The sequence below is a fragment of the Suricata suricatta genome, chromosome 4, assembly GCF_006229205.1.
Source record: "Suricata suricatta isolate VVHF042 chromosome 4, meerkat_22Aug2017_6uvM2_HiC, whole genome shotgun sequence".
Classification (NCBI taxonomy): Eukaryota; Metazoa; Chordata; class Mammalia; order Carnivora; family Herpestidae; genus Suricata; species Suricata suricatta.
The window spans coordinates 145,917,780-145,937,739 of NC_043703.1; the positions used below are offsets into that span (position 1 = coordinate 145,917,780).

The 19,960-nt window shown below is 45.9% G+C and overlaps 1 protein-coding gene across 13 annotated transcripts in view; it reads left to right on the plus strand.

The window, feature by feature from the left end:
- DTNB (dystrobrevin beta) overlaps positions 1–19,960 on the plus strand; it is a 219,178-nt gene that overhangs the window by 186,380 nt on the left and 12,838 nt on the right. For 10 of the 13 annotated variants that reach the window (XM_029938167.1, XM_029938162.1, XM_029938165.1 and 7 more), the window contains one exon: positions 3,511–3,531. The exons of the other annotated variants lie outside the window; for them this stretch is intronic. In XM_029938167.1, the coding sequence (XP_029794027.1) occupies positions 3,511–3,531 (21 nt within the window). The remainder of the gene's footprint in view (positions 1–3,510; positions 3,532–19,960) is intronic. 13 annotated transcript variants of the gene reach the window in all.

A 19,960-nucleotide genomic window follows, 5' to 3' on the forward strand; every position in this document is an offset into this window, starting at 1 on the left:
TCGCTTCAGTGAAATGTTAGGTACATTGTCTATTTATCTGAAAAATGATAATTTAAAGAAGGATATATATGAAGTATCACCATTATTTATTGATTCATTCAACAATAATCTTTTTTTTTTTAATGTTTATTTATTTTTGAGAAGCAGAGAGAGACAGAGCACAAGCAAGGGAGGGGCAGAGAGAGGGAGACACAGAATCTGAAACAGGCTCCAGGCTCTGAGCTATCAGCACAGAGCCGCTCGAACTCACGGGCCGTGAGATCATGACCTGAGCCAAAGTCAGACGCTCAACTGACTGAGCCACCCAGGCGCCCCATCTTTCAACAATAATCTTAAATCCTTTTTTTTTTTTTTTTTGGTAATAAGGCAGGGTAAAAATTAATCATACATTTATTTAACAAGAAAATATCTGTTCCTGTCACATTTAGGTGTTTGGCAGTAAGACTCACTCCCTGTCACCAAGGAGTATCAGGGACCTTCTTAATTGTATTTTTGGTTTTTTGATGACATTTTGGTTTTTAGACTGACACCCAGGTACCCATGGTCAGTATGTGTCTTTTCCTTACATTTTCCCCCTTGATTAATGTGTATGGATAACCTCTGTCCCAAACTTATTTAATCTGGAAGTGGTTGTATGTTGGTGTTTTACTCTCTAAATCATGTTCCCAATATTCTTCTGCCTCGTTTTTCATTTTTCTAATATTGCTTTTGAAGCGGAATCACCAGGTGAATTCTGCAGTTTTCGATTTCAACCTCTTTTGCAAATGAGGTTTAGCATATAAATGTTCATGGAGACAAGTGCAGTGGTTGTGGTGTTACCCACGCCACCTAGCCAGACATCCCCCTTGTGGAAAAGCCTCACATGTTTTTTAGGTGACATAAGCACTTTTGGATTTGCAGTTAAAGTATTATTTTTCCTTTGAATCAACCTTGTTCCTATGCCAGTTGTCATCAGTCAGTGTTTACGGACACCACTGACTGACTGATAACAGAAAGGTTCTGAGACCCTATATCTGATCTATTCACTGTGCTGACAGAGCTTCAAGGCTTTATCCTGAGTAACTTCTGTGAGTTTAAATTATAAAACACCATCCTAAGTAACATTTTGTCAAAGCCCACCCTCGTCTAATCCCAGTGCAGAGCGGAGGCCTCTAACTCCTGAAAAGGCTGCCCTGTCCACCATTCCCGTCCTAACCGGACATGTGTCTACTGCAGATTATCATGATGTCATGTCTTTGGACATCCATAGCAGAGTTACCAAATGTGCAAACACGGAACATCGCTTCCTGAAATTTCCCCACTCTGTTGAGCCAAAGCAATGTTTTCTCCAACACCAAACCTGGAGAAAACAGTGAAAATAGGGAGGTGTCTTAGAAACAGTTCTGAGGGGTGCCTGGGTGACTCAGTCGGTTAAGCGTTTGGCTTCGGCTCAGGTCATGATCTCATGTTTCGTGGGTTCGAGTCCCGCATCGGGCTCTGCTGACGGCTAGCTCAGAGCCTGGAGCATGCTTTGGATTCTGTATCTCCCTCTCTCTCTGACCCTCCCCTGCTCACACTGTCCCTCTCTGTCCCTCAAAAATAAATAAAAAACATTAAAAAGAAAGAAAGAAAGAAACAGTTCTGAGAACTTTTCCTTGTCTTCTGACCTCAGCAGCAGTTTCGGCCTGTCAAGATTGCCTCTTCCCTCCCCCATCTCAGCGTCCATTTCAACACTTAGTGCCAGCAATAAAAACACGTCTTAAGTGCTTTAATAACTCTTGCTATGGCTGTTTGCCCTGCCGAGTGAATGGAAGAAAAGTATTCTGCCTTACAGGAAAGCCTGGCTGGGAAGGGAAAGCTCTTCCCAGCTGTGGAATTCTAATCCCTTCTAACCAGAGCCACGCATGCCAGATGCAAAAACTGAAAGAGGCTAACTTCTTTTTCTTCTCTTTTTTAATTTTTTTAAAGTACTCCCTGCACCCAAGGTGGGGCTCGAACTCATGACCTCAGGATCCAGAGGTGCATGCTTTACTGACTGAGCCAGGCACCCCAAGATGCTAACTTCTTAAGGCTAACTGAGCCTTGCCCGGGCCCCTGTAAGAACAGGTTTGGTCAGGCATCCAGCAGCTGGCTCTGGTTATGAAGACCATCTTCTTGTGCTGAGTTGAAGTCTCCTTAAGAGAGTTCTTCGTGCCTATTAATCCAGGTCTCTCCTTTGTAGGAATAAAATTATTTTTTTCCAAGTTTTTTATTTCCTCTCTCCTTTTTGTAATCAGCTGAGTTTTCCAATACCATTCTCCTCCTTAGCCTCTAATCTGCAGACCCTGTGAAGGCAGAAGCACTCGCCCATCCCTAAGGCTTCTTCCCACACACATATGTTCAGTAAAGACTGCCTGCACGGATGGATCCGATTTAAATAGAACCATTGCAACAGCTTGTAGATGTGCGCACTTGGGGCAAAGAGCAAAGGCTCCCTGACCACAGTTACCCCATGAGAAGGCACAGAAAGAAGAAGCAGGTCCATTAAAAGACAGAGTAGCTGAAGAGCAAAGGACTGCGGGGAGAGAGACTCAGAAGTGTCTCTCTCGGCTCTGTTGTGCTCCCTTCCCGCGGCGCCCATGGGCGCATCCTGATAGCTGAGAGTCGGAAAGCACCCACTCTGCCTGCCATCACTGCGAGGCTCTGCAAGACAGAGACCACATCTTACCTTCATGTTCCCAGGGCTTTATGCATAAGAAGTACTAAGGGAACCTGTGCTGAGTTAGTGAAAAATTGAGGTCGAGAGTTCTTTTTGAAAAGCCTTTCAGGGCCCTGAAGGCAGTTTCCAGGTTATTGGAGGAATGGGGACAGGATGCATGTGCATCCTTAGGAAAAACCACGAAGCAGCCCCAAAGCCCGTGGAGAGGAGGGGACTAAATAAGAGAACCTGTGGTCAGGTGAAATTGCTACTTTGGAGGATGTTTTTAGGGCAGTAGCTCTCAAACTAGCAGGCATCAGAATCAGCTGGAAGGCTCGGAAACACGTTGCCATGTCCCACCCACCCCAAGAGTTTGGATTCCGGTGGTCTTGGCCGGCGCCCAAACTTTGAGTCACTGACAAGTTTCCAGATGCTGCTGCTTTGCGAACAGTTGGCCTAGAGAAAGGTAGCTAACACACGTGAATATTCGGAATGGGGAAATTGGTTCTTGGGCTGATGGGTCCTAGTTGAGCTGTTTCTTTCAGTCTACCCTGAACAGCTATGTGAGCTCGGGCAAGTCAGGCTCTCTAGGCCTTTTCTGTCTGTAGATGAGGAAGTTGGATTAGATGGCTTCCCAATTCCAGAGGCTGGATGAACGGGGTGGGCCAGAGGCCTGCCATTCGCTCTGTCCAGCCGATGGTGCCCTGATGGCGGTCTGGGCCTTTGGTCTCTGAACCGTGCGCCTGGCCTGGTTTGCCTGACTCTTCTGTCATTTCTTCCAAATGTTGGTGGTGATGGGCATTAACCTCTCTCCTTTTTCCCCTCTGCCTTTTTTTCATCTTCAACACCTCTAGGAGGAAGAGCAAAAGCAGGCAGTAAGTCACCTTGGGAATTCTCCACCTGACTCTTGCTCCTTTTGCATGTTCTTCTTTTCCTCGTAGAACTGTTACCATCTTTGTCCTCTCCTCCCTGCACAAGTTCACCTCTGCAGAATTGGTCATGTGTCAAACCCTCAGCCATTTTTATTCCACTGTCTTGTAAAACAGCCTGAAAGTCCACGTCACATTTACCTAGTTCGTAGAGCATGTTCTTACCTGAAACCAGAGCTTGTTAAATGTTTTTTGAGAGTACACATCTGTTGTGTTTATTTAAGCATGCATGATGAGCCAGGCTACGATTGCATTCCCTTGCTTTTGCATTCTCTGCTGCTTCATGTCTAAAGTGATCTTAACTGCTGGAAACAACCTTCGGGTTGTGGGAGTGACCTCAGGTCTAAATGCTACGTCATGAATGATTGTGCATGAAAATGTGTAGTTTGCCTGATAACTTCAAATGTCCTTTAGTCTTGAACAGGCTTGTGGATGCCCCGGCCCCAGGAGCCTTCTTAACAAAGTTACCAGTGAAAGCTAAGTGACTGGTGATGCCTGAGTGGTTTCCTGCTCGGAGTCCTCTCCAGGGGGAGCTCTGGCTCTCGAGCAGCATGGCTGTTGCATGTGTTTAGGAAGGTTTATGTTTGTTGTTATTTTTCTGGACAGCTCTTAAACCACACAAGAAAATCAATCGAGGGCCTATCCACAATAGTAACACCATATGTTTATATATCATAGTAAGGTTTCAGCATACTTTTTTTTTAACACAAACTAAAGCTGATTTTTAATTTACCTCAGGGCTTTCATTTTAAAAGAGAGAACTATGAATGTTTAATTCAAAAAATGTACTTGTTTCATTTTCAAAAAACAAAGTGTTCCATATTTTAGATTAAGAATAAGAATACATACGGGCGTCTGGGTGGCTCAGTCAAGCATCCAACACCAGCTCAGGGCGTGATCTCATAGTTCGTGAGTGTGCGCCCTGCATCGGGCTCACTGCTGTCAGCGCGGAGCCTGCTGTGTATCCTCTGCGCACCCCCCCGCCGTCCCTACTCCACTTATTTAGAAAAAAAAGAATAGGAATATACAACATTATACTTATTAATTTCAGTTAGGAAGGCAATGAAATAAGAGAGTGAAGAGGAGAAAGAAGGAGGGAAAAGATCAAATGGGGAGAGGAGGCAAGAAAGGAGCAAGGGAGAGACAGAAAAAAGGAAAGCAGATAGATTATGGGATTAAAATAGGTGACCAACCCAAAAATCTCAGTGGCTTTACTGTAAAAAAGTTTGTTGAGTGTTGGTTTTGCTTTGTGCGAATTGGTTTGTTTCCTCATTCACACAGAGTTTATCGCTTTAATCTTGTGGCACTTCCTCAGTATGTAAATTCATATGGAAGACACCATGGAAAGTCAAGCCCAGTCATTAAATTTTCTCCCAGGAAGTGACAAACATGCTTCACATCTACTCCATTTCATTGGCCAAAGCAAGTCACGTGACCACACTTAGCTTCACAGGGGCATGGAGGTATAATCCTCCAGTTTGCTTAGAAGATGCTCGTAACGCCGACCACACATAGGAGGATGGGTGAGCTTGTGTTGCGGGAAGGAGCGAGAACATTTCTCCTTCCTTCTCCTTTCTCCCACTGTTTCCTGACAGTCTCTTCTCCTTGCTGGTGATCCAGGGCATCACCTCACCTGTAGCTGCTGTCAGCCATGTTCCCCTCCTTCTCTTCTCTCCTCTATGCTCCAAAGATGCACGTCATAGCTAAAATCTCTCGCTGGGAAATTACTCCAACCATCCGCCCAGACTAGCATCTCCTGATCCCTGTGGGAGTGTGCCAGCTCAGTTGAAACACCCTACACCTTACCTGTCTTTCAGAACTCTCTTTCAGGAGACGGCAGACATTATGAGTATCTATTTTAATGCTAGCAGTAGAGCTTCCAATAGACATTTCATTTTCTTTTTAAATATTATGGATTACCTTGTAATCCAAGAACTAGAAATTACCACTGCTGGTATGTTATTTCTCAGGTCACTTTAATGCTGACCTTGAGCAGACAGGGATTAAATAACATGTTCACTTCAGTGACCTTTGATTCTGTGGGAGATCGTCATCCCCTTGAAGTTGGCAAAGTAAGAGGCTAGACGCAGACCACTGAAGGTTGCCCTTAATGAGCCACATGTGTGCATGTCTTGGAAGTCCTCCATGGCCGCCACGGTCCTGAGTCCATGACCTTGTCCTCATACTCTCAGGGCCGTCCATGGCACAAATTGGTACAACTTGTTTTATCCCCATCTTTCTCCGCTATGACATAGGTAAGACATTCTGCTCTGTGGATATAGGTTTAAATATCCTCTGTTGACATCACAGGTTTAAGCTGGACCCACCCAGGGCTCCTTGCTGAGGTTCAAATTTGAACTCAATAGCTTTATATAATTCAACATTTTTAACATGTAGACACATAAAGCTTTAGAACTAGTGCTTCTGTTTTAGTCTGTCTCATTACCGAGTGAGACACCAAAAGGTATTTAGCACAGAGCTAAGTTGTAACTTTTTCTTCCTGGGTTCTGGCTGGTATAGTTTAATTTCTTCCCCATCAAAATGTGTTACCTAACAGGTGATAAAATAATTGTGAGAGACTCGTACAATGAAGAATTTACTAGACACGCTTCCCAAAATTGGCTCTATAAATCCATTATAGAGAACTTTTCATGTAGTCGCCTTCTTGCTTCTTTCCTCTTTAGGGATTATTTTAGCTTTGGAGGATTTGAGAGGAATGGGGAATCACTGTGACTTCGCAGCTTTGGTGCTGTGGGTCCACCTTCAGCCTCAGCCACTTCTCCAGGGCTTTGAGTGGCATCAGTTCCTCGGCTGATAATTCTTCTGTCTTTTCTCTCTCTCTCCCTCCTTCCCTTCTCTTTTCTCAGATCCAAGAGTTATAATTAAGGGAAGAACTGCCTGGCTATTTCAGATAAGACTTCACTGAGTGACTCTTCAACCCACGATATACCCTCCAGTTTAACAGGCTCAGGAATTAGATCATATCAGCTGAGTCAGGGTTAATCAGGCCCATGATAATCATCAGACTGTAATTAAAGGACTTTGTCTGCCTTTTTCACTACTGCCATTCCCAGTCGCTAGTCTGATCCCTGCCTCATAGCAGATACTCAATAAATAGTTGCTGGATGAAAACCAGTATTAACCAAATTTACAAGGTTTTGAGCTAAAAACAGTGTGAATTTGTAAGTTTATTAATTATAAGGGACATGACTGCTTCGAGTACCTATAGCAGTGACTTTGCTCAAGGTACTCCTGTTTCCTACCCATTCAGAAGACTCAATCATGGTTCAGAAACGCCCTTTCTAAAAAAGAATCAGAAAAAGGAATTTCAGGGTTGTCATTAATTATGATTAACACTCTTATCATTTGTCTAAAGAACAGATGTTGATTATGTAGAATAAAATCATCCTCTTTTTTAAATACATATAATCTATAAAATGTGGAATATCTGTAGTTATTGGTATTTTGATAATTGCTTAGTAAAAACCCAGTGCCTGCGGCCTGGTTATGGGATGCGCCGGCATGTGACAAGGGAGCTCACTAAGGTAACAACAGACTGACAGTAATGCTGATAATGGCGTTTACTACCATTGGCGCTCTTCAGCTGTGGACCCCTCCAGTCCTAGCCTGGAGGGATTTCAGACGTATAAATTCATTCTAGTTACATCTCAGTGCTCCATTTTCCCCACTGACTCAACATGCCATAAAAGTTTACTGCTGGATTGCTAACATCAAATAAAACGAGCTGTCCAAGGCAAGGGGTACAGTTTATTCATGAAAGATGTTGCCTGGAACATTTCTTTGAACTATTAGAAATCATTACTTTTTATATACAGATAAACATCAGGCTTAAAGACTCTAACTTTAGAAAGTAACATATGAGAATAGAGGGCTCCCATGGGGTGGCCTTGATCCAAATTAGTCGGACGGTAACGGTCCAGAGGGTTAGATAGATGGGACTCTGAAAGTTATGTCATTAGAGGAATCTTGGGGCTTCCACTAAGAGCGTTGCCACATTTGGAACCTTGCCTTTGACTTCAGTAACTTGGAATATCAGGTGGGATCTTGCTTGCCCTGTGCCCTTTCTGATTTCCAGAGTCAGACGAATAACCCACTACAACTACCCCAAAGAAAGCATGGTGTGGGCTGCCTCTTACAAGCCCACGTCTCTGACCACTCAAATAAAACTCAGAGGAAAGGTGTTCAATATTTAGTTAGCCATGCTTGACACCAGGAAGGGTCTACAGAAAACCAGCTGGGTACAGTAGACTGGTGTCTCCTTTTGTGACTTAGAAACGCTCGGGCTTTTCTTTCAATAACCAGCTCCTTCCTTGGTGTTTCCTCATGCCAGCCTTCTACCTCTCACTTTTCCAGGCAAAAGAAAACATCCTAAGAAAATACTAGCTGCTTCCACACAGCCCTCTCCTTTGGCTTATCTCTTGGGCTTCCACAGGAGGAGAGGAATCCATAGTGCTCTTTCTGTTAGACCTCGCTCCAGCATCCTCTCTTGGCATGGGATTGGATCTGTGTCCCTTCACTTGGAAAGCATCTGTAGGCATTTCATCAAATCCTAATCCTGCACCAATCTCTGGGGTTTTATAGCTGACCTCAGGCTGGTTCTGAGGTTCTATATTAACAATAATGCAAAAGTAGGGAGCTTCCTCTCCTAGAGTCCTTAACTGAAATGAACATCTGCTTAGTTTCAGCTAAAAGAAGCATGTTATAAAAGGTACAGTAGACTTCTTTGCACTCCTCTCCATTTGCTGCCAATCATAGTCTGGCAAGTAGAATTACTGTCATTGGCATTGTAGTACAGATGTCCTGATGCTTTAAAGAAAGAGAGGGGGAATCGGGGAGATGGAGGAAGGGAGGAGGAGAGAAAAGGAAGAAGAGAGAGAGAAAGAAAAGAAAGAGAAGTAGAAGCATGTTTTATAAAATTAGAGTCAACGCAGAGAGACAGTTAACTGCAGCTAATGTGGTACCTTTAGTAAGACTCCCCACCAACTCACCACAGCTCCACCAGCTGGCTAGCCATAAATCCTTCGGTACTTTTATTATTATGTATTCTTATTAACTTCAATATATGTAACATTCACTGGTTATTCATTGCTTTCACATTTCCAACGTCAACTCCCGTGTTTAACCAGCTCAGACCTCAGGAAACCAAGAGAGAATCTAGGAGGCTCTGAGGCCTATAGCTGCACCCCCAGGACATCTTGCAAATGTGCGGAAGATATGAGAGTTTATTCTTGGGCCCCTTGAATATCCTAACCTAACCCAAGGCTACTGGTGACCTGCCCTTCCCTCCACAGCAGCCTGCCACCTGGGAAAAGGAGACTGTGACTCACCTTCAGCCAGGTTTCTCATCCTCAGCACTGTGGAATTGTGGGCCAGATAACTCTTTGGAGAGTTTGGGGCGGGTGCTGATTTATGCATTGTAGGGTGTTCAGCAGGACCCTTGACCTCTGCCTACTAAATTCTAGTGATAGCCCCCCCACCCAGGTCCTAGCAGATGAAATTACCCCCAGTTAAGAAGCACTACCCTGAGCCCAGAGAACCTTGCTCTGTGGTCCCAGCCTGAGCCATCAAGGCATTCTCAGAATCCCTGGATCTGAGGCTTAGATATGGACTGTCTGCACACCCTCCGGGCTTCTGCTCATCCGCGAACTGTGAAGTCCAGGCAGGTTTTTCTCCAAAAGCCTGCTTGTGTCTCTCTCCTTCCAGTTCCTGCCACTTTTCTTCATTCCAGTCCAGCCTCCATCATCTGTCACCTGGCCTGTTGGAAGAGCTTCCGCACAAGGGCTCCTTGTGTCCTGTCTCTTGCTTCTCAGTCCCGCCTTCACATTGCCCCAGAGCCAGATTCCTAAACACATGGCCACACCACTCTCTCCTCTGCAGCCTTCCCCAGCTCCCTGTGCCGCTGCCCCCGGCAGGGGTCAACAGGCATTTTATTACCGGTTAGACAGTATGGGGTGCCAGGCTGGCTCAGTAGGTAGAGCATGTGGCACTTGATCTTGAGGTCTTAAATTCAGGCCCCACACTAGGCGTAGAGCCTACTTAAAAACTATATTTTTTAAGGGTTCGACTGTAAATATTTTAGGCTATGTAAACCAAATCAGAGATATTATGTAGGTACTTATATAACCATTTCAAAATGAGGAAACCATTCTTAGCTCATGGACTGTAAAAAACAGGTGGTGAGCTGGATTTGGCCATAGGCTGCCACTTGCCCATCTCCGGCCTGGTAAATAAACTAGGCGACTGTTTATTTAAGGCTCTGGATGTTGGTAGGGCACGCTGTTCTCTCCTACCGCGTGTCCTCGTGCTCCCTACACACATACTATCCACCCCACTCCGCGCTCCCGACCCCCCGAGGGCAGCCTCCCTCCCAGGCCAGCTGCCCGCATCCATGTCCTTCCCTCACCTGGGCTGCCCTTCCTGAGCCTTTTCTGCCTATTGAAATGATAGCCCTCAAGACACCACCTCTTGTATGAAACCTTACCCTGTTCCAGAAGCTCAGAGTTACATTCTCTCGCTTCTGTGCTTTTCCTTTGTGCCTCCACTAAGGCATAGATTTCACCCTCCTTTGTATGCTAATTGCATACCTGCCTCAACCCCAGGGGACTGGGGAGCCTAACAGTGGACACTGTGCCCCTTTGTGACCCCAGCACCTTTCAAAGTGGAATAATGGCAGGCAGTCCTCTATTGAGCCCAAGCATGAAGTGTTTTATGTTCATCCGCACCAACCTGTAAAAGTATTGTCTCCATTTTGCATATGAAGAATGTGAGATGCAGAGGCTAAGTAAGTTACCCAAGATCTTACTGCTAATAAATGGTAAAGCTGGCATCCAAACTAGGTCTACCTAACTGCAAACCGTGGCCTCTAACTACCGCATTACATTCAGCGGGACTCCTTGCTGACAAGGAATGGTGCTGTTGAATCATACCTCACCATATGAGTTTTGCATACCTGTAAGTCGCATTTAAGTGTGACTCCTGGAATATTGCTGATAGGTTCTGACTGCCGGCCTGATCAGTGACTTCGCTGTCTGAATAAGGACCGTGCTGTCCTGGCAGTTTCTTTGCTTTTTGTTTCTAATATGGAAGCTGAGTGTTTTATATTTGTTTTATGGGGATTTTCCCTTCAGTGAGGTCCCTGATCATTGCAGTGAGGACTGGCTTTGAAATCCTGCAATGTGAGCTAATGGAATACCATTTCCACATAGTGCCAGACAGACTAGGAGAAACAAACCGAAAGAGGGTAATCTAGTCTTAGACTTTATGAGCTTCCCTATCTGAAAGTTTAAATTTCAACTTCTTTTGATCTTTGGGTTTATGGTGAGTTTTAGTAGGTTGTTCTTTGTCCCTGGAACTTAGTATGCTTTCCTCCTTCTACTAAGAAAGATAGCTCGACACCTGCCCCCCACCCCTCGAAGCCTTGAGGGAAGCTTTGTCTTCTGCAGTGTAGTTGGACTTGAATAGGGACAGAACTACCCACTGCCAATACGGTGGCCATAAGCACCCAGCAGTCCCACCGGAGCTGTTTCCTGTCTTATAGCCACTTACCCCGTGAGCCACTGCAGTGAACAGTGAGGGGCAGGCTGTGTAAGCCCTGAGTTTCCTGAAGTGATGCGGGAACAAACATGCCAACCCTCTGCAGAGGGACCTCATGGCAGACTTCTTGGTGGCCCCATCCTCCCATCCTTCCGACAGACCTGCCCAGTTCATACAGGTGTGTTCGTGGGATTCGTGGTGAAAAGAAAAGAGACATAAAACTCTTCAGCTCTTCTCTCTGGTGTTTAGACACAAAGTTCACCTTTAAGAGCTCCACAGCACCTCTGCTGAGATAGGAGGGGCCTGGCAGTGCCCTTTAGCTGTTTCAGTCCACCGTGGAGGGAGCCTCAGCCTCTGCTTTGCTCAGTGCCGTGGGGTTGTCCCCCCACCTCCTCCACCTCGCTCCTTGCTGTCTGCTCGCTCCCACCCCGGTGCCCACTGTGAGCCGGCTCCACTGTTGTCGCCCTGGGCGAGGATTTCAAGCCCGCAGTGGACGGGCGGTGCGGCCTCCCCTCGCTCCTTTCACGTCCACATCTGATGTGACGGCTGCACTTTCCTAGCGAGGCCGCTCCAACACCAGGCCAAAATAGGATGTGGGGTTTGTTTTACCTTTTCTTGAAGGGACAAAATCTGTACAAAGTCCATTCTTTAGGGGCGCCCGGGTGGCTCGGTCAGTTGAGCATCCAGCTGTTGATTTCAGCTCAAGTCATGATCTCCAGGTCATGAGATCAAGCCCCAAGTCAGGTTCCAAGCTGAGCACAGAGCCTACTTGGGTCTCCCTCCCTCTCTCCCTCTCTCTCTCTCTCTCTCTCCCCCCCCCAAAATAAATAAATCGGCATTAAAAAAAAGTCTATTCTGTATACATCCCATTCCTCTAGACAGTCAGGGTTGTCTTACCTAAACTTCAGATTTGTGGCTCCTTTCTCCCAGTGTTGATTTTGTGGATTTTGTGGTGGTTGTTTTTCTGAGAGGGCCTCTGAAAATCAGCAGCAACGAGGCCAGTTTGTTTGATTTAAATACACTGCAGCAAAATGAAGGTAATTGTCCACAAAGGCCATCTGCTACCTGGCAGGTATCCATGAGTCAGAGAGAGAGAGATGGAGACTAAAATGTCTCCTTCTGTTACCATGATAACAGCTTAGCGCGGAGCTTCAGGTGGGCCTGTGTATGAGCAGAGGATACAGTTATCAGTGCCCCGTAGAGGGCATGGACGCAAATCAGGCTTTTCGCCACAAGTCACTCTGGGCTCGGTTTGCGAACTGTGGTGTGTACTAAGGAGATAATGAAATGCTGCATCCCTGTTCCATGAAGAAGAAGAAGGGAAGGAAATGGTACTGATGGAGCCCCTCCTGTGTGCCAGGCCCCGTGGTGGGGAGGCCTAAACACAGCCGCGTGTGCTGCAAATCCTCCTTCTGCTAAGGACAGTGCTATTCTCCCTCTGTGGCTGGCTCTCTCTGCCACAGCCTGTGAGCTCCTGTCTCTGCTCACAGTGTCCTCAGGTCACCTTCTCTGGCATACTCTGTACCTGCTTTGGCTCCAGTATTAGATTTGTGTCATAGACAAGAGACTAAGTCATAATCCCTGTACTCCCCTCTCAGGTCTCAGCTGAAACATGGGTTCCTTCTGGCCTCGGCACCACCGTGCTGTGCTCTGGTTTCTCCCAGCAGTATGAGGCCATTAGACGAGCCGGGTACCAGTCTGAGAACCTTGTGACCTCTCTAGGCCTCAGTCTCTTCAACTATAAAATGAATGTTGGACTAAAAGAGAGGCTATTTTCTTGGGGTCGTGAACATTCTGAAATTATAAGCATAATTTCTGAGTCCTTTTCTTAGAATGTGATGCCTAGTTTTCTCAGGTTCTCAGAGTCTTTTGCTAATTTAGAAGAAGTGAAGAACCAACAGACCAGAGAGCTTCACAGAATGTAACATTTCTCGAGCTCTGTATTTCTAGCAGAATTGTTTCTAACTACAAGGGGCCTCTGTGTTCAGAGAACCTGGGTGACAGGGCGTTTGTTGTGTTCAGTTACTGGTGACCGGCCCATGCCGCATTCAAGCCTTCGGTGTAGGTAGTATGACAGCAAGACCCACTTGTCCTTGCATCGTGAAACCTTCAAGCCCCAAGTAGCGCATTGCACACCTGCCCTGCTTCCCCAGGCTACCCGTCCCTGTCCTGGCACCTCCAACCCGACGGTGTGAGATTGTTTTACACCTGCCTTGGAGAGCTTAGCCTGGTCCCCAGGATCTGCCTGCCTGGTTCCTCCACTCTTACTGATTTCTGTGTGATTCTCAGGTTCCCCATAACCTCAAGGTTCTGACTGCGAAGTCCCCAGTCCCTTCCTGTGACCATTTATTCTAGGTTGCTTTGCAGTGGCTGGAGTGCTTGGCAGTCTCCATGGGGAGGTCCTCCCTGCCTGGATGTAAAACCCATCTGCGCCTCTGTGACAGGGTGACATTTCACAGTGCAGTGCTCCAGGTGGAATTTTAGTATGTGTACCTGTCTGGCCCAGACCTGTCGAGAGGGCAGAGAATGAACAAACCCTACCCGGATTGTAGGTGACCGTCAGCGCACCCGGAGCCCGGCGCTGTACTGCAAATGTGGTCTCAAACTCTGTGAGCTCTGTACGCTCCAGCTTGCGGTCATGTAAGTAGAAGGACCTTATTGAAACTCTGTGTCTTGGGCTAGAAGCTTCCTTGTTAGTCACCTGCTCCCCGCACCTCCTCAGAGGCTCTGTTTGCAGGGGTCCAGATGGGCAGCCTCTCTGGCACTGACTCTACTGGTGAGGAAGGTGAGTCAGTATAGAACATGCTGTACGTGACCCTCAAGATGGCTATGGCGACCCCCAGAAGATGCTCACAGACAGCCTGTCTGTGACCGGAGCAAAGCCACGATTACTTGACGTTTCCGAGATAAGGTAACTTGGCCAAAGAGAGAATCATTAGAATTTTAAATCTGGAAAATACTGTAGAGCTCATCTGCTTGAGGCCACTCAGTTTATAAATGAGAAGACTGAGCCCCAGAAAAATTAAAAGGCATGTGCTGTACAGTCAGAAGAAAATCCCAGGTCCCCCAACTTCTTGGCCATGCCTTCACACTGAGCCACACCACCTCTTCGCGCGTCTGCCCCGGAGTGGTGGAGAGAGCTAGGATCCCATCTCCGAGCCTGCAGCTTCGCCCTCCTCCTCTGAGGCTTTAAATTGGCAGCAGAGAATCGTCTCTAAAGCCTGTGGTTATTGACAAAGCAAAGAGGTTGGGACTTGGGCATCAGGACAGGTTCCTAAATTTACTCAGGGACCTAGGCATGTTCTCTGATCAGGTAAAATGTTTTGTGATGATCTATCCTTGCCTCTGGTCTCATTCACAGTGCTCTTCCCCTGAGTCTCTGGGCTTGATCTCTCATATTCCACAACCCTCCCTCCCATTCCTTGTCAATCAGATGCCCTTCATGTGGGACTGACCCAACAGTGTACCCAAAAGAAAATCAACCTGAGAATATGAGTTACCTGTTGCGGTACCACAACTTACCCCAAAACCTAGTGGCTTCGTGGAATATTTATAACTTCACAACCTCTGCGGGCCTGGAGCCCGGGTGCTGGTCTTCAGAGCTGAGGGTCACGGTCTCTCACAAGGGCTACAGGCATCTCTCACCTCAACTACTCACATGTTGGCAGGATGCTTCAGGGGCTGCCAGACTGAGGGCCTCAGTTCAATGCCAGCTGGAAGCTGCCTCAGTTCCTTGTCACGTGAGCCTCTCCACAGGGTGGCTGCAAGATCGCAGCTGGCTTCATTAGAGTGAACAAACAGGAGAGAGAAAGGGAGTGTATGGGCAAGACCTAAGTCACAGTCTTTTATAACCTGATCTCACAAGTGACATCCCAGTCTCCTGACTCAGTAGCAGCAGTCACCATGCCCAGCCCACAGTCAAGGAGAGGGGATTAGACAGGAGTGTGACAGCAGGGAGCAAGGTTGTTGGAAGCCATAGCGGAGGTCTGCCCACCAACCTCATTTACTCTCTCCGTTAAGTGTCTCACACAAAGCTTTATCGATGACTGATGGATTTAGCACTCCCTGGAGATGATTGCCTGCTCTGGCTACATTCCCACTTTCCATTACTGAAGAAAAAGGGTCAGAAACTTGATACACCTCATTGTCATTTAACAAACATTTATTAAGCATTTACATGTGCTAAGCACAATAGTAAGGAAGATAAAATTTGAGAGGTGAGGTTAATGCTGTCCTGAGTTCTGGGGAGCATGTCAGGAATCTGACCCTAGAGGAGGCGACCTTGAAGCAAATGCCCAGAGGGGCGGCAGGGGCCAGTCTGACCACCCCGGGCGTGTAGAGCTTCTGATAGGACAACAGGCAGAGAGGCCCGCAGGCAAGGGAGAGAGCAAAGCTTTCTGCCGATGCAGCACCTGTCGCCCATTCTTCTGCTTTTTTCTGGGTCCAAACCACCCTGTGGCAGTCACTGGCATCCCTGCACCCATGTGTCCTTCCAAGACCAACCCCAGTCTCTAGGCCTTCCTGAAGCCGCAGCCCCGGGCCCCGGGGGCTGGACTTGAAGTGTGTGTGTGTATCGATTGTCTGTGGTTTGTGCCTCTCTGGGGGCAGCTGGGATTTACTGACCTACCAGGATGCCAAACTGGTGTTGCTCTGCCAGAGCCAGAATTCACCCTGGGCTCTGGAGGGTTCCATCCAGCATTGTATTCCAACAAGACCCTAAAGCCAAGGGCTGGTGCTTGAGATCCACTGGCAAGAATCGTGCCTTCCGGGCAGTCTTCACTTTTCTCTTTCTACTGCTCTGAACAAAGACAACTTCTGGAGGCTGTGTGTGTGGGGGGGGGTTAATCTTCTTCGGAAGGCATGTCCTGGGCACTGATCCCAGGAAGAGGCTTGATTATTTCCAAGCCAATGGTGGGCAGGCAGTAGGTTTCATTGTCTGACCCTAGAGTTTTAGCCACATGTGGCTGGCCACCACGTGCATCCCTTTTGCTTCATCCCCCATCATCATTTTCCTATTAGAATGTTTTCAGAGGTTCAGTTTCATGTTCTTAAAAAGCAGCCTAGTTGTTCATCTTGGGTCTTGCGACTCTGACATTCAGTCCTCAGGCAGCGGTGCCTCGCCTGAATCTCACGGAGGGAAATTTATGGAATACTCGCCGCATACTTAATGCTGGGTCAGCCCTCTGCGGGGACGACAGACAACTGTCATGCAGTGAAGTGCATTTGAATTTCACAAGCCACATAATCAGATACGCAAAAAAGAAATCTTTAACTGGACTTAATTCCCTCCTGAGTGCTCACTATCTGAGCTGGACCCAGTCTGGCCATCTCCCGGCAAACTCTGAAGCCAATCGTCCCAGCTTCTTAACCCCCTTCCTGCACCAAAGACGGTGCTGTGCCCTGGGGACTGTGCTGGGTGCTGTGGTGTCAGGGGAGGGGTGTCCACGGCTCCAACGCTGTGTGTGCTGAGGCAGTCCAGCCCTTTGCTCGTGGCCTGGTTCTTCCAGGCAGCACTCCTTGCTCCACGGCTGAGGCAGCTGAATTCCTAGGCTCCCCCGGCAGCCAGGGCGCACACATGATCTTGGTTAGGCTCTAACTCGTCCATGACTGAGAGACAACTTCAGGCTCGTTGCCTCTGCGGCTGGGAAACCATCGGCTACAGGGGTGCATGGGGTCCTCCCTTGATGCTGTCCAAGCAACCCAGCCATTGATCTGCCCTCCGTGCCCCTCAGCTCTTGGAAGCCCAAGAAAGGCTGGGGCTTGGCCAGGCTCCACCACGTCTGTGATCTCCTGCATCCCACCCTGTGCTGGCTCATAGGACTTCCCTGCGAAGACACACCGCTGCATCAGACTTTGTTGCTTTTCAGCAGGTTCTCCTTTCTCTCTCCCAGCTCCATTATCTCAGTTGGATTGGGGCTGGAACTGCTAGATCTGGCTGTTCATAAGCACTTTCCAAACCAGAGTTAATTGCATACTTTATTATTTGTGCCCTCTACCCCCCCAAAATGGCCAAAAGTAGGGGATGATGATAATTATAGGGTAAAAGGTAGAGGTGATTCCCCAAAATACAATGATTAATATGTGATAATGATTAATATTAATATAATTAATATGCTACCCAACCAAAACCGGATTCCTGAGATGTGTCTAAACTAGTTGGGAAGAAAAAATATATACCCTGAAAAAAAATGATAATAAATGTTTCATATACACTGACAAAAATAAAATATTTCACAAGATAGAATATGTTTAATTGTCAGAGGAAAATTAATATAAAAGTTAAACAGCAAAAATAGCAAAAAGAGATTTCATAACTTTTCATTGAATGGGTGGACCATATTCTGTTAATCCATTCACCAGGCAATGAACTTTTGGTTATTTCCACTGTGGGCCTATCAGACTATAGCCACTGAGCATTTGTATATGAGTTTTGGACAGACATTCATTTCTCTTGGACACATACATAGGAGTCAGATTGCTAGGTTATGTGGTAAGCTTATGTTTACCATTTTAAGAAACTGGTTACCTGTTTTCCAAAGTAGTTGTACCATTTTACACTTCCGTCAGCAATGTACAAGTGTTTCAGTTTTCTTAAATCCTTGTTCATCATTTTGATTGTAGCTATTTCAGTAGATAAGTGGTATCTCATTGTAATTTCAATTTTCATTTCCCTATTGACCACTCATGTTGAGCATTTTTCATCTGATTATTGCCCATTTGTACATCTTCTTCAGTAAAATATCTATTTAAGTCTTTGCTCGTTTTGTAATTGGGTTGTTTGTCTTCTTGTTATTCAGCTTTAAGAGTTCTTTCTGTGTTCTAGACACAAGTTTGTTTTTTCTTTTTTTAGTTTATTCTTTTTTTTCATTTCTGCTTTATTGATACACAAACTTGTAAGATTTTTTTTTTATATTTATTTTTGAGAGAGAGAAACAGAGCATGAGCAGGGGAGGGCAGAGAGAGAAGGAGATACAGAATCTGAAGCAGGCTCTGAGCTGTCAGCACAGAGCCCAACGTGGATCTTGAACCCGTGAACCACGAGATCATGACCTGAGCCGAAGTCAGACACTCAACTGACTGAGCCACTCAGGTGCCCTGCCATTTTCATTTTCACTTAATATTTTGAAGAACCTCTATACTGGTTTCTGTAGTGGTCGCACCAGTTTACCTTCCTACCAGCAGTGCACAGGGGCTCCCTTTTTCCTGTGTCTTTACCAGCACTCATCTCTTATCTCTTCAACAACCATCCTTATAGGTGTAGATACCTCATTGTGGTTTTGATTTGCATTTCCCTGGGCACCTTTTCATATACATGTTCACCATTTCTATATCTTTTTTGGAAAAATATCTGGTTTCTCATCCATTTTTTAAAATTATTTTTCTAAAAAAAATGTTCATTTATTTTGAGAGAGAGAGAGCTCGCGTGTGAGCGAGAGGGAGAGAAAGAATCCCAAGCAGCCTCCTCACTTGTGCACAGAGCCTGACATGGGGCTCGATCCCACCAACTGCGAGATCCTGACCTGAGCCGAAATCAAGAGCCAAACATTTCACCACCTGAAGCACCCAGGCACCCCCACCTAGTCCATTGTTTAATTAGATTGGGTTTTTGTTTTTGTTTTGTTTTGTTTTGTTGCTGTTGGGTTGGATGAATTCATTATATATTTTGGATATTAACTTCTTGTCATATGTATGTTTTGTAAATGTTTTGTCCCATTTAGTAGGTTGCCTCTTCATTTTTGTTGATGGTTGCCTTACTGTGCAGAAGCTTTTTACTTTTGATGTGGCTCCATTTGTTTATTTTGCATTTGTTGCCTTTGCTGTTGGTTTCACATTCAAAAAGTCATTGTAGGGTCTCTTGGGTGGCTCGGTCGGTTTAGCCTCCGACTTCGGCTCAGGTCATGATCTCGCGGTTCGTGGGTTCAAGCCCTGTGTCGGGCTCTGTGCTGACAGATAGCTCAGAGCCTGGAGCCTGTCTTCAGATTCTGCATCTCCCTTTTTCTCTGCCCCTCCCCTGCTCACTCTCTGTCTCTCTCAAAAATAAATAAACATTAAAAAAAAATTTTTTTAAGTCATTGCAAAGACCTACGAGTTCTTTACCAGATATAATTTGTAGATATGTTTTCCCAGTCTGTGACTTACCTTTATTTTTTTAAGTGGTGTCTTTTTTATAATATTTTTATTGAGATAAAATTCACACACCATACCATTCACCATTTTTGAGTAGATAATGCAGTGGTTTTCAATATATTCACAGAATTGTGCAACCATCATCACAGTTGACTTCAGAACATGTCATCCCCCGCTGAAAGAACCCCACATCCATTAGCACTCGCCCCTCATTTCTCCCATGCCCCCAGCCCCAGGCAGCCACTAATCTACTCTCTGTCCCTATGGATTTGCCTGTTGTGGACATTTCATACAAATGCAATCAGATAATATTCTGTCTTTTGTAACTGGCTTATTTCACTTAGCATAGTATCTTCAGGGTTTGTCCATGTCATAACATGTATCAGTACTTTATTCCTTTACCTGCTAAATCATATCCATTGTCTCTTGAACAATGTTGGGGGTCTTAGGGGTACTGACCTCCTGTGCAGTTAAAAAATCTGTGTATAACTTTTGACTCCCCCCAAAACTTAACTAATAACCTACTGTTGATCCATCTGTTACCCATAACATAGTCAGTTAACACATATCTTATATGTAATATGTATATGTATTCTTACAATAAAGAGAGCTAGAGAAAAGAAGATGTCATGAAGAGAATCATACAGAAAATACATTTACAATGTTGTCCTGTACTTATCAAAAAAAAAAAAAA